This window comes from Protopterus annectens, chromosome 16.part0 (assembly GCF_019279795.1).
Source record: "Protopterus annectens isolate FY-2018-M chromosome 16.part0, PAN1.0, whole genome shotgun sequence".
Taxonomy (NCBI): Eukaryota; Metazoa; Chordata; order Ceratodontiformes; family Protopteridae; genus Protopterus; species Protopterus annectens.
The window spans coordinates 796274608-796289049 of NC_056750.1; the positions used below are offsets into that span (position 1 = coordinate 796274608).

General features: G+C 40.7%; 1 protein-coding gene across 1 annotated transcript in view; it reads left to right on the forward strand.

Annotated features, from left to right (window-relative positions):
* Positions 1–14442, forward strand: part of LOC122790841 (lipocalin-like) — a 173550-nt gene that overhangs the window by 134815 nt on the left and 24293 nt on the right. Inside the window, exon 5 of the mRNA XM_044058479.1 lies at positions 14028–14129. Coding sequence (XP_043914414.1) covers positions 14028–14129 — 102 coding nt within the window. The remainder of the gene's footprint in view (positions 1–14027; positions 14130–14442) is intronic.

Consider the following 14442-nt stretch of genomic DNA (forward strand, 5'->3'; position numbering starts at 1 on the left):
GATGGGCAAGGTGTTTACAGTGTCGCGAGCTGGTTTTACTGATTCGGGGGGGCAGGAGGGTGAAGTTTTCACTGATCCTGTCTGACAGCAGGTTGGCTATATCTATGGCATTTGTGTATGTAGTGTTATTGACCATCAGTTAAGTTACTTGGATACTTACCACTGTTAAGTATTCAAGGGACAGTTTTTCTGCAGTACTAGCTGACATTTCCCAAGTTTAGTTATTCTTTGTGTTAACTGGGGTAGTCCAGCTGGCCAGGTGCCCCTTTACAACAAAGTCCCAGGGAGAAGAGATCCACAAAACATTTGCATAAATTATAACACAACAAAAATTACACAAAAAAATAGATTGTACACAATTTCAAAAGTAGGCAATTAAATGGTGAAAACAGATGTGAAAATAAGTTCTAAAATGTAGTTAGAATATTTAAATGATCCGATGAAGTAGTGATAAAAATTACAATACTGAGAAAATCAAAAATGAAAACATGAGACAAATTAGTACATACAAGGCATTCAAAATGAAAAGTAAGAGGCTGAGTAGAGACAGAGAAGAGAACACAATCTGGAATAATAAGGCTAAAGGTAGATAGATGGCTGTGGGTAGGATAGAATAGGAGATGTCTAATGGCAGATATGGAAGAACACAGATTCAGAAAACCAGATTCAAGAGTCAGACACAAGGAAGGAGAAAGGAGGAGGACAGTTCAAATAAAGTGAGAAGGTGAAGGCTGGATATAAAAACACATTATAAAGGATGTATAACAGTAAATAAGTAAATGAAAAAGGGTAGGTGAGGAGGGTATGTATTAAGGCATTAACAGTAGTGTGACAGGAAGGAAGATGCAGGATGTGGTCATGCACAAGGAAGATCTGGGCATTAACACAATGGCAGTTTCATGTGGAAGTTGGGCACATTTTTAGGTTATGCTGAAAATGTTTCAAATTAGTTACTGTTGTTAGCCGAGGTGGTAGAGTTATATCTTTAACTCTTTTTCCAAATTACTGAGAAGCAGAAGATCTGAACTCTGCAGCTAACAGGGTGCTTACCCAAGAGTTTATAGGGTATTGTTATGATTTAGTTCCGTAAGTATAAGTGGTGTTGACACAAGGTATGATTGTGTGTATGGACTTTGCCCAGAAAACTACATCTGGAAAAGCCAATGATGGAAAAGTTCAATAACATCAATAAAACAAAATGTGAAGATGTAGCACAGATTACAGATTATGAGTGCAAATTTAATCTTAATCTGAAATAGTGGCTAGCAAGACAGGTATGTAGTAAAGTATGATTTTGAAAATTTACCTCCAGAATTCAAAGTCTGTCTGCAAAATTTATTTGACACACTGGATACAAATGGCAGAGTTTTATGGGAAGAAATCAAAAAACTTGTACCTGAATAAAATGAAGTGTGCACATGCTGAAAAAGCAAAAATCGTCAAAATGGATGACTAAAGTGAGTATTGCTCATAAATGTCCTGCTCCAATTTCATAGTTCTGAGCCCTAATTACACTCCAGGTGACCAGAGTTTGATTAACATCCTGGCAGACCAGGCAGGAGAGAATTTAGTTTATTTCACATTTGTTTACAGCAAAAGTCAGACTTGGTATGAACCCATTTTCAGAAGAGGCCTAGGGAGAAAAGCTCCAGAGTGCACACTAAACAGAATTTAAAAAAATTGAACAATGGTTACAAATATTAAGACAATAACAAAGTAGTACAATTTGTGAATACAATAAAAAAAAATAAGCAAAATATAAGGCAAGCGATAAAGCTGAGCATACATTATATACAAGATAAGAGTTCCTAATATGCAGTCTGCATAATAACGCATGAAAAATATATAGCAGAATAAGTACTAGGTCATAAAAGCCATATACACTTTCTAACAGGAGAACTAAGAAGTAAATTTCAGCCAAATTCTGTTAGATAAACGTTAGTTTAAAGACTATAAAAGAAAGGATATTAGAAGATTAGGAAATTAAAGAGAGGTGAGGCTAGAAAGTAGGTAATGCAGGAAGGAATTGGGATATATCAAGAGAAAGTCTATTAAGACTGGAGAAAATGGAGAGAGAGTACAAAGATGACAAGGAGCATGGTCAGATCCAATTATTGGTTAGATGTTCTTTCAGCCTAGACTTGAAGGAATAGTAGTGCGGTATAAGTATGATTGCTTATGGAATGCTATTCCATGATTTGGCAACACAGTGAGAGTACAGACTAACCCAGTTAGATCTTTGAGGTTTGCAAATAGAAAGCAGTTACTTGTGAGAGGAGCGTAGGTCACAAGATGGAATGACTATAGTGTTGAAGTAGTGATGACGTAGGTTGCAAAAATGAGTTGTACAGTATTTTGTGAGTTACCGTTAGTTGCTTGAAGGTGGGGTAGTTTGAGTCAATTTAGGGACTTGAGAGCAGAGCAATGGTGAGAGTAGTGGGCTTGCCCAGTTTCAAATGTAGCTATTTTACTATAACATTAACTATGTTTTGCTTTGAGGGAAGAGTGAAGATCAGTTAGGAAAGGTGAAGCGTATAGAATGGATGATAGGAGATAGGTGGTGGCAAGGGTTATTCTTGTGGAGTTAGAGATTAATTATTTAGCCCTACACATCATGCCTGATTTTTTTAACAACTTTTTTTTTTTTTGTTGTTGTTGCTGATATGTAGGTCAGACTTGAGACTGTTGTCAATAGTTACACCTAGCAGTTTTGTATGTGAAACCACATTGATTGAAGTACTGTTCAGAGAAGTAATAGGAAAGTTAAACTAGAGGTCCATCCTGAGAAGGGAAGGTCAGTGGCCCTGGTAATATAGACCTCATGCCAGATTGTGGAGGTGAGTCTTGAGCAGGTGGGGTGTAGGTGGCATATAAAGTGATGGCAGATGTTGCTTGTGTGTAAAAATTAAGTATGCATGCATGGATGACAGAGCATAGATGGCCCACTGAGGGCAGCTAGGACATACATATGCCCACAGTTGCTGGTATGCCATCAAGGATACAAAATCCCTGTTGTCTGCCATGATGATGGCCTTCCAGATGAATCTCAGCTTAGACTATCTGAAGGAATCCCTCATGCCGAGTCTTTCCCCCAGCTTTGAGAAATTATTGAGCTTAATTCCATTAGGTGAGGGCTTGATGGACAGCATGGAAGGAGAAAAAAATAAAATGTATTGCTCAGAAATGTGCAAAAGGTAAAGCTAGATGAAAAAGAGAGGTAATAAATTTCCAATATGCAGCAGAGGAGACAAAAGTACTGCAATAAGATATGAAAGCAGATAAAATTGGAAAATAGTAGGGGAAAACAAGATTGGGTTTCTTAAATTTCTGAACGTTAAACAGAGAATTCTGTTTTCAAAATGGAATGTTAAAGTTCACCACAGACCCTTGTTGAATGGTATATTTATTTTAAAAAGTAACAAGCGTACATCTTAGCATTTTACAAATACAGCCAATAAGTATTAAAGACATCAGCAAAATCACGATTCGGAGAAAGACTGCACAAAGTCATTAGGAAATGAAGATCAAACAAAGTACAGTTTTGTACCTACCATAAATGTAGATGTTCGAAGATCCACATTGCTGCAGTCCTTACACTTGGGTAGTCCGCTGTCCTCGGTCGGCCCGAATATCAAAGTATAAGGCTGACGTCGGTCAAGGTGCATTTGACTGACATCAGGACGTCAGGGTACAAATGCGCATGACCGACGTCATATCCTCAGTCTTTTCTTGCCCCAGATGTCAGAAGACCCTAAAAATAAAGGTCAAAACCAAAAGACAGCAAACAAACAACCAACCACCCTTGCACTAATTATATGTACAATATATACAATATACACAATATTTACAACCCAACCCACACAACCGCCTCTAACTACAGAGGGAAGGAGGGAGGGATTGGACTGCAGCAATGTGGATCTTCGAACATCTACATTTATGGTAGGTACAAAACTGTACTATGTTCTTCATCTCACATTGCTGCAGTCCTTACACTTGGGTAGAATCCCAAAGCAGAGGTAAGGGAGGATGGCCAAACTATAAGGAAGCAGGAGCTGCCAAAATGCCCTGCAAAACAGCAGTGGCAAAACCAGCCCTGGATTTAGAGTAAAGTGGTAGGTGATAATGCCTAGAGAAAGTATGCACTGAACTCCAAGTAGCTGCCTCCAAAATATCCTTGGTTGCCACCCCCCTCAAAAAGCTGTCAGTGGCAGTAGCCCTAGTGGAATGAGGCCTAATCCCAGCTGGAATCTCCTTGCCATGATGGGAATAACAGAAAGCAATGCAAAACCCAATCCACTTAGAAATAGTTTGTTTTGACACAGGCTTGCCCTGAGAACTCAAAGCAAAAGAAACAAATAACTGCTGAGACTGCCTGAACCCTTTAGTTCTGTCCAAATAATATCGCAACTGCCTGTGTACATCTAAAGTGTGCAAAATCTTTTCCCCTTTATTTTGGGGATTTGCATAAAAAGTAGGCAAATGAATAGTTTGGTTTAAAGCCACACTAGAAACCACTTTAGGCATAAAGGAAGGATTAGTACGAAGATACCCTATCCTTATGGAAAATTAAGAAAGGCTCAACCGCCATAAGGGCCTGTAATTCAGAAACCCTTCTTGCAGAGGTAATGGCCAACAAAAGGCAGTCTTCCATGATAAATATTTCAACTCAGTAGTAGCTGCAGGCTCAAAAGGTTGTAGAGTGAGTTTCTCCAACACAAAATTGAGATCCCAAGCAGGAGTAGGAGCTCTACGGGGGTCTTATATTCTTTGCCCCTCTAAGAAATTGCTTGAACAAAGGATGAGAAAACAATGGTGGGTCACAGTCATAGTGAGCTGAAATTGCTGCAGCATGAACCTTAATAGAAGAGAAGGACAAACCTTTGTCCAGTAACTCAGTAAGATATTGAAGAGCCACACTTAAATTAGGCTCAGAAACATCAAAATCCTTTGCTGCACTCCAAAATAAAAATCTCTTCCATTTATCTGCACACTTTCCTTGTACTAGGCCTCTAGCTTCCAAAATCACATTTAAAACTTGTTGTGGAAGTTGAGACCCTCTATGGTTCAAAACAGAATATGCCAGGCTGTTAGGTGAAGAGAGTGAAGTTTGACATTGAGCAAATGACTGTCCTCCTGGGACAACAGGTGTGGAATCGAAGGCAAAGCGCCATGGAGGCTTCCGCACCAGACTTCTCAGTAATGGGTACCAGTGCTGTCGAGGCCAATCTGGAGCTATTAAAATCATCCTTGGCTTGTCCTGTCTGACCTTTAGAAGTACCTTTGGGAGGAGAGGCAGAGGTGGAAAGGCATACACATGAAGATTGCTCCAATTGAAAGAAAGAGCATCCACTTTCCAAGCTGTGGGATGAAACCTTTTCGTGCAAAACTTTGGCAGCTGATGGTTTAGTGGAGAAGCGAACAGATCTATGTCTGGAGTTCCCCATGACACTGTCAATTTCTGAAAAACATGAGGATCCAATTTCCACTCGTGGGGATCCATAATTCGTCTGCTCAACACATCTGCTAAGGAGTTCTGTGCTCCCGGCAGAAACCTTGCCTGAAGATTGAGCTGTAAACTGAGAGCAGTCTCCCACAAAATCATTGCTTGCCTGCATAGAGGATAAGACTGTGTTCCCCCTTGCTTGTTGATGTACCACATGACAGTTGTGTTGTCTGTTAGAATCAACACCTGCCCTGGAAGAAGTAAATCCTTGAAAGCTATTAATGCAAACTGGACTGCTAACATCTCCTTCAGGTTGATATGTAGATGTTGTAGTCTGGCAGGCCACTTGTCTTGTATCCACTTTCCATTTAGATGAGCTCCCAAGCTTTGTCTGAGGCATCTGTCGTTAAAATCTGACTCGCCTCTGGCCGGGTCACAGAGAGTCCCTTGTTTAGGTGACATTCCTGAGCCCACCACAAAAATTCCTTTGAATGCAAGGTATTATTTGAATGACAGTGTCCAGATCCTGGCAGTGCTGTGTCCATACATTTTGAGATACCATTGCAGCTTCCTCATATGCAGTTTGGCATTGGGAAGCACCAGAATACAAGATGCCATGAACCCTAAGGCTTGAAGGACTGTCCTTGCAGTCAGCCCGGACTGATGAGATAGTTGATGGAAGTAAAGGGAAAGATTCTTTTGTTTGTCCGGGGTTAAAAGGCCATCTGGGATGCTGTATTCAGTCTTACACCCAGAAAGCACATGTCCTGAGAGGGTACTAGACTGGACTTTATTTCGTTCACAGAATACCCCAGGCATCTTAGCACTGCTATCACATATTCCAAATGATGAAGAAGCTCTTTCCTTCCTTGAGCCAGAATCAGGCAATCGTCCAAATAAGGATAGATCTGTATTCCTTTTAGCCTGAAGAAAGCTATCACTGGAGCCAGAACTTTCGTGAACACTCTGGGCGCAGTAGATAAGCCAAAGGGCAATGCAGAGAACTGAAAGTGAGAAGTCCCAGCTCGAAAACGCAGATACTTCCTGCAACTCAGTCTGATAGGAACATGAAGGTAAGCCTCCTTGAGATCCAAAGTTACCATCCAATGATCTTTGCCCAGCAGAGGTAAAAGCTGTTGTAACGTCAACATTTTGAACTTGGGAATGTCCAGATAAGTGTTGAGGATAGATAAAATCCAAAATTGGTCTCCACGTGTTCCCCTTCTTTGGTACTAGCAACAGGCGAGAATAAAATCCTAGGCCCACTTCTGGCATAGGGACCGGCTGTATGGCCCCTAGTTGAAGTAACAGAGAAATTTGCTTGTGAGCCTCTATTCTTTGTTGAGGAGGAACGTCTGGCATGCCTCTGAAAGGAGGCAAGGTATGGAAATAAAACCTGTAACCATGGTGTATGATATCCAATACCCATCTGTCTTGGGTAATTAAACTCCAATTTTCTTTGAAAAGTGCCAACCTTCCTCCCAAAGGTGCTGCCAGACGAGAAGGCTCTGGCAGCTGAAAAGGTAGGTCATTGGGTCTGTTTACGAAAGGACTGACCCCTGCCCTCACCTGAGGACTGTGCAGGAGAACTCCCTGTTCTAGGCCTGAAAAAGCCCCGAGCTCTGCCCCTACCACGTCTAGATCTACCCCTAGACTGGGAATCATAAGAAGGATACGTCCACCCTTTAGTAGGCCAATTTCTACTAAACTTTGGAGGCTGAACCTGCAAAAAATCTTTAACAGTCTGCATAGACTTAGCCTTGTCTTCCATTTTCTTTAAAACTGCCTCAACAGGAGAACCAAACAACACATCAGATTGTAAAGGAGCATCTAAAATCCTTGTTTTAACATGGTCAGATAAATTTTGATCCCTCAGCCAGGCGTGCCTGCGAAGAACTGACCCAGTGGCAGCCACCCTAGACGAGGCCTGTACAGCATCAAAACCACATTGCAAAGAATGCTTACCCACCTGTTCAGAAACATGTACTAAATCTTGCAACTCTTTACAATCAATACCTTCCGCCAGAGCATCAACCTTAGACTTCAATTGTGAAAGGAGATAGTTTTGGTATTTCAACATGTGAAACTGGCAATTCAAAGCCCTCATAGCTAGAGTGGAAGTAGTATAAACTTTCTTTCCCCATCTATCCAAGGCCCTGGCCTCTTTATCTGCAGGAACCGGATTCTTGACAACAGAAGCCTTAACACCTTTAGGCCCCTGACTAACAGTTTCTGGGTCTGCCCTAGGACTCTTAAAAGATACTTATGAGTTTCAGGCACCCTGTAATACCTATCCGGTTTAACAGGAGCAGGAGGCAAAGAATCAGGATTAAGAGAAGCCTCTGTAAAAACATCTTCCACTACATCCAAAACAGGAGGTATAGCCAAAGGCCTATGCTGGGGTAAAAACAAAAATTCCCTAAGCCTTTTCCTGGAATCAGAGAAGTCCTGACCTTCCCATTTAAAATGCTCCCTCATGGAATGAAGAGTTACTGAAAAAGAAAAATCCTCAGGAGGAGAAGCAGAAGGAGTAGAATCATCCACATCAGAATCAGAATAAGGAGAGTACTCCTGCAAGTCTTCAGTCAAGTCTCTGAAACATCCGAGCCTGCTCAAAACTCTCTAGCTCAGGCTCCACCCTAGGTCTCTTATCAGGAGGGGGCAAAGAACCCCTAATCAAAGTAATCAAATCTTCTGCCATTTTAAGCATATGCTTCTTGGGCACAGTTCCAGACGAACTAGGGGTGACACCAACTGAAGCTAAACCTGGCCTGCCTCTAGGAGAAGCCTTAGAAACAGAAGGAGAGGGCCTAACCACCCTAGGCAGGGAGGGGAGTATAGTAACCTGAGAAGCCCCATCACCCTGACCTGCCTCCTGAGAGGCCACATCCTGCAATAACAAGGTCTCTCCCTGGGATCCCAAAGAAACCTCCGGTTGAACCACCGGCTCCACCGACACCTCTAAAGAACCGGCGTCTGGTACGGACGGTTCTTCTAGCCTAGGCTTAACTGCTTTGTCCTTGCGCTTCTTCGAAGAAGCGGGCGTCGGAGCATCCGACGGCATTCTATAATTGCACTGCTTCCCGAAGACTAACCTGGCACAATCTAATCTCCTCTTTATAGTGCGCTTATTGAATCTGGCACAAGAGCGACACCCAACAACGTCGTGCTCAGGCCCTAAACAAGGAATACACAAAGTATGATAGTCTCTATGCGGTATCTGTTTCCCACAAGAAATACAATTATTCACTTTTTCTGACATCCGGTAAACCACTGAGGCAAGAAAAAACTAAAATATTCCCCAACGGGGTACTTAACCAACTTTGACTCGGTCTGAAACTCCGAAATCGAAAAATTTCAGAACGCCAACCGGCACTTGCAATACTGCTTCTGCATCGGACCATGCGGCAAAAAAGACTGAGGATATGACGTCGGTCATGCGCATTTGTACCCTGACGTCCTGATGTCAGTCAAATGCGCCTTGACCGACGTCAGCCTTATACTTTGATATTCGGGCCGACCGAGGACAGCGGACTACCCAAGTGTAAGGACTGCAGCAATGTGAGATGAAGAACATCTTAACAGTAATTTATGCTTGTACCTTACAATCAGGGACTGGTGGTGATGAAATAACTCAAAGCAGCATTGAAAGCCTTACTAAACATTAAAGCACTGGGCATGGATGGTATTTACCACTGAAGTATTACAGCACTCATTCAGCTCTTACAAAGCAATGCCAGGAATTCTGGAAGACACCATCACTGCCATAACTGTGGACTTTGTGTTTATACCCATTTATAGAAGGGTGATCTCATTAATTGTAGAAATGACTTCACAATCACTGATTCCACATGCCATCAATACTACAGACTTCATAATTGGAAAGAGTTGCAAGAAGTGCTTGAAGTTCAGGAAAGAACAAGGAAGAGGAGACTGCATTACAGACGTCAGACGGACACCTAAAAAGGCAAAGAAATACCAAGGGACAGCTACATTTATTTTGTTTACAGCAAGGGGTTCTGACGGTGTAAATCAGGAAAAACACTGGGCTAGATGAAGTACCAAAGGCACCCCAAAACACATTGTTTTTATACAAACCTTTATATCAATCAAGAATTATCAGTCCACTCAACAATAAACAAAATGGATTAAAACCAGTAAAGGTGTATAACATAGCTGTAGGCTTACCATACACTTATGGAATAAAACAGAGGACAATTGCATGAAGAAAATCATGTGAACATTGGAGGACTCAGCAACAACATTAGCTATGCTGATGATGCCAAAACACTAGCTTAAAGGGAAAACAGTCTAGAACATCTAAATTCAACAATGGGTTTGCACGGAACATGAAAAAGTCAAAGACCCTGATAAAGTAAAATCAATTTTACTCTTGATGAGAAAGAATAGAACTAGCAGACAATTGTAACCTGCTTGTATCAGTAAAGAAATGGTAGGCAGTCAAGAAATCTGTCAAAATGCTCTTGGCAGAATGGCTATAAAGAATGTAAATAAGATCTTACAGTGCAGAGATGCAACTCTGCATACAAAAACTGACTTTTTTATGCTACAGTATTTCAATAGCATCATGTGGGTGTGAAAGTTGGACAGTGAACAAACAAGAACAAGACAGGAAGAAGAGAGACACTTTTGAATGAAGGCATCGGCAAAAAATACATATATCAAACAAATCAGTTTGTACTGGAGAAAATGAAATAAATTTCCCTTAAATGCTCAGACCACAAGACTTAAGCTTCAATACTTTGGACAAATCATTTGAAGAGAAACATCATGCTTGGTAAAGCCAAAGACCCATGTAAAAAAAAACAAACAAACCTTATTAACAGAGTCTCCTATATTATTATAACAGGAGTTCTACGAGGTTCTTGATCCAAGTAGGCCAGTTGCTGGTCATCCCCTTAGCTAGCTCTCCAACACTTGCCCTACCTCTTGCCCATCACACAACTCCTATATTTCTTTTTATCATCTGTGCATCCCATGGACGACTGTGACCATTAAGTGGACTAAACGCAGTGGCCTCTTCCCTGCCTGAATACAAAGAAGTCAAAGGTAACAAATATGTATGCATTCTTTGCACATCGACTGCAATCAGCTACACAAACCATAGTGAGCTAAGTCTGAACTGTGTTACGTAATTAATATAACGATGTAGGATTACTAAAATCAAGCTATGATGGTATAGGTGGTATATCTATGACTAGTATCTTCAAAATAAATGTGAATTCTAAAACTGGCAAGAAACTTTTGTAATGCTGGTGATATTTAAGATGCAGAGATGACATTCCAAACCTTCGTCCCAAAGATGGAGATTTACTTGACGACTACTGAGGATGGCTGACAGCATGCAGAGCAGCTGGAAGACAAAACGTTTTTCTAATGCATGACCTCAGCTTTTGATTCATGAAAGAGGGATAATGGTCCTAATGAAATAGTCTGATGATCCAGGAAACTTGTTACATGTGCAGGTGTTACTGAAGCACATCTGTCTCAGAACCTGATAAATATGGGGTACCAGACATCTGGGCCTATTCTGCCAAAGATCTGTATATTATTCAGCTAGTGAGTCACTTGAGCAAATAACAGAAGGCATCTGTAGACAGATTACCCATTATGTAAAGATATGCAAGCAGCTTTGCATAGTACATAAGGTTATAGCAATTTAACAACAACCCACTGCTTTGTTCCACATCCTTGCAGCACTAAACATAAAGGGTTTTTACAAGCACACATTAATATGGTACTCTATGAGCAGGGGCTATACTTATTAAACCCTTATGCATCTCAGTGCACTGCTCTAAAATGATTCTTGCATAGTACAGCAATTTACAGACATTTGTACAATGCCAGATCCATGCAGAGCAGTGAAAAAAATAAGTGTGGGCAACAATTATCTGCATTACACCACTGCATTCCAATGGAAGAATCTGACCAAGGAAAAGTAGTGCCCCCTATTCAGTTGCTGATCCAGGTATAAAGTGCACTGAGTGTGTTTGAATGCGAATGTGCATGCATGTGTGTATGCATACATACATAGAATTGCCTGCAATGTGTCTTTATCTGTGTTTCTGTGCGAGTGTGTGTATATAACAGACAGCTGCTTGAGTAACTAATTCTCTGCTGGGTCTTTTACTCTCTCTCTTTTGGTCTCATCTGTAACTGGGGATGGAGAGTGTGCCTCAATGCTTCCTTGTGGGTACGTGCAGTACTTATTTGCACAAGACAGAAGAGCACTCAGCTAAGCAGTTGTTTAAACTGCTCAGATCAGCAATTATTTATCACACAAATTACATATCAAGGTGCTTCAATGGCATGCAGCATGTGCCCAATTATAATTCACATTAATTTGCAGCAGTGTAATGTTAATGTGATTCAGTGTCTTGCAGTGTGCACAATTATAATTCACATTCATTTGCAGCAGTGTAATTGTATCATGATTCAGTCAGTGTCATGCAGTGTGTGCATAATTTACATTCATTTGCAGCAGTGTAATATCAATGCATCAGTTTAACGCAAAGCATGCACAATTATAATTCACATTCATTTGCAGCAGTGTAATGTTAATGTGATTCAGTGTCATGCAGTGTGTGCACGATTATAATTCACATTCATTTGAGCAGTGTAATGTTAATGCATCAGTTTAATGCAAAGCATGCACAATTATAATTCACATTCATTTGCAGCAGTGTAATTGTAACATGATTCAGTGTCTGTTTCATGCAGTGTGTGCATGATTATAATTCACATTCATTTGGAGCAGTGTAATGTTAATGTTATTCAGTGTCATGCAGTGTGTGCACAATTATAATTCACATTCAATCACAGTAGTCTAATATTAATGTGATTCAGTGTCTTGCACAGTGTGCACAATTCTAATTCACATTCATTTGCAGCAGTGTAACTTGCTTTATCGCAGCAGAATGAGATATGATACTAAAGGAATGACAAAGAATTGCAGATGATTTTTATGTTAGATTCTCTTCACAGGAAATTTTACATCAGCTGTGCAATACAAAACTAATGTACTATACTATCAAGTAGTTGTGTGTAACCGATAGGCGGACTCTTATTTCATTTAACTGCTTTTGCCCAGTCTCTACATGACATTTTTTATTCACACACTCACACAGACACGCACACAAATTACAAGCATAAGACATTCAGAAAATATCCCTACTAAACAGTATATTTTTCATTCCCATAGCTGTAACTATTCATCAAGTTTAAATTTAAAACATTTAACATTCAGAGCAACTTTAACAGGATAATAAGTTCAAGCTTCCAACAGATGTATAAAAAAAAAAAAAATTCTAGTGACATGATTACCCTAAAGCACTGCACGTTACTGATAGACTGAAGAACCAGGCAAGGCCTACTGCATACCAGTAACAAGAGACAGATTGTGAAATACACGGGTCAGGAAGAGACGGACAGATTGTGAAATACACGGGTCAGGAAGAGACGGACAGATTGTGAAATACACGGGTCAGGAAGAGACGGACAGATTGTGAAATACACGGGTCAGGAAGAGACGGACAGATTGTGAAATACACGGGTCAGGAAGAGACGGACAGATTGTGAAATACACGGGTCAGGAAGAGACGGACAGATTGTGAAATACACGGGTCAGGAAGAGACGGACAGATTGTGAAATACACAGGTCAGGAAGAGACGGACAGACTGTGAAATACACGGGTCAGGAAGAGACGGACAGATTGTGAAATACACGGGTCAGGAAGAGACGGACAGATTGTGAAATACACGGGTCAGGAAGAGACGGACAGATTGTGAAATACATGGGTCAGGAAGAGACGGAGGTTCAAACACCTACAGACCACACCAGGGAGTATATGGAGGAGATGCACTGCTGTCCCACCAGCTGGCAAGGATAAAGGCCGACTAGTGCCCCCCCCCCCTTTGTTTTGGGTTCTAAAGGAGAATCAACACTTCAATAAAAATGGCACTGATCATTGACAAAATGGCTACTCTAGGTACAGAAGAGATGTCACTATCTGTGTGTACATCAAGAGTGTACCATAATAACTGACAGGCTGTGTGTGAAAACAGGGAGACGCTTCAGTTAGTTCAGATTTTTATAGACTGGCACTCAAATTTTAACAGGCTGGCTGCAACAATCATGAAAGAGCTCAGATCACTACCACGCAAGGTGGAAGGAAGGCCTAGAACTCTGATCTTTATAGAAGGCTTAACACACTATTTACTGCAGGTTTTTAACATGCTGGTAGCTGCATTTTGATTATAGGGAAGGATAACAGTCAGGAAAAACATTAATGCATGCAAATGCTGTGTGGGTGGACAGCGGGTAGGCCATGGTTAGGTGAAGGAATGGACCTTAACTAGGATGAGTTACAATGTTGGGTCCTATGATTACTTTCATGGGGTGTACATGGGTGGGAGCGCACACACTAAAACAAAGCTGAAATTTATTGTGTTACATTATCATCTGTTTCCATTAATAGTCTCTATTTTATGAACATATGCATTTGTATGGTTCAGTTTTACATGTGAATACATTTAATTTTTTCATATTTCTTGTTTTTTACAGGAAGAAGTAAAACAGTTGATCAAACTTACAAGGACAAATTTGAGCAACTGGTTGAAAAGTCTGGGCTAGATAAGAACATCATTGAATACTTGAATCCAGATGGTAAAATAAACACCATTCCTTATCACTAGACTACACAATAAAATGCTTTGGTTTTTCTTGTTACTTTTTGCTCTCTAAATGAAGGCCCTAAAGCTTAATGACTGGTTTAACTGTATTAATCCTCAGCTTCCCCTCTCTTTCCCATGACATCCTTTCCTTAAACTGCACCAGGACTGAAAGGATAGCTACATTTTGTGAGCAAAAAGTATGATGTAACAGATGTTGTCTCTGTTGGCTATAACTATATCATGCTTCAAGTATTATACGAATGTGCAGTGCTTGCTAATGTACATATAACAGTTTAAAACTGATG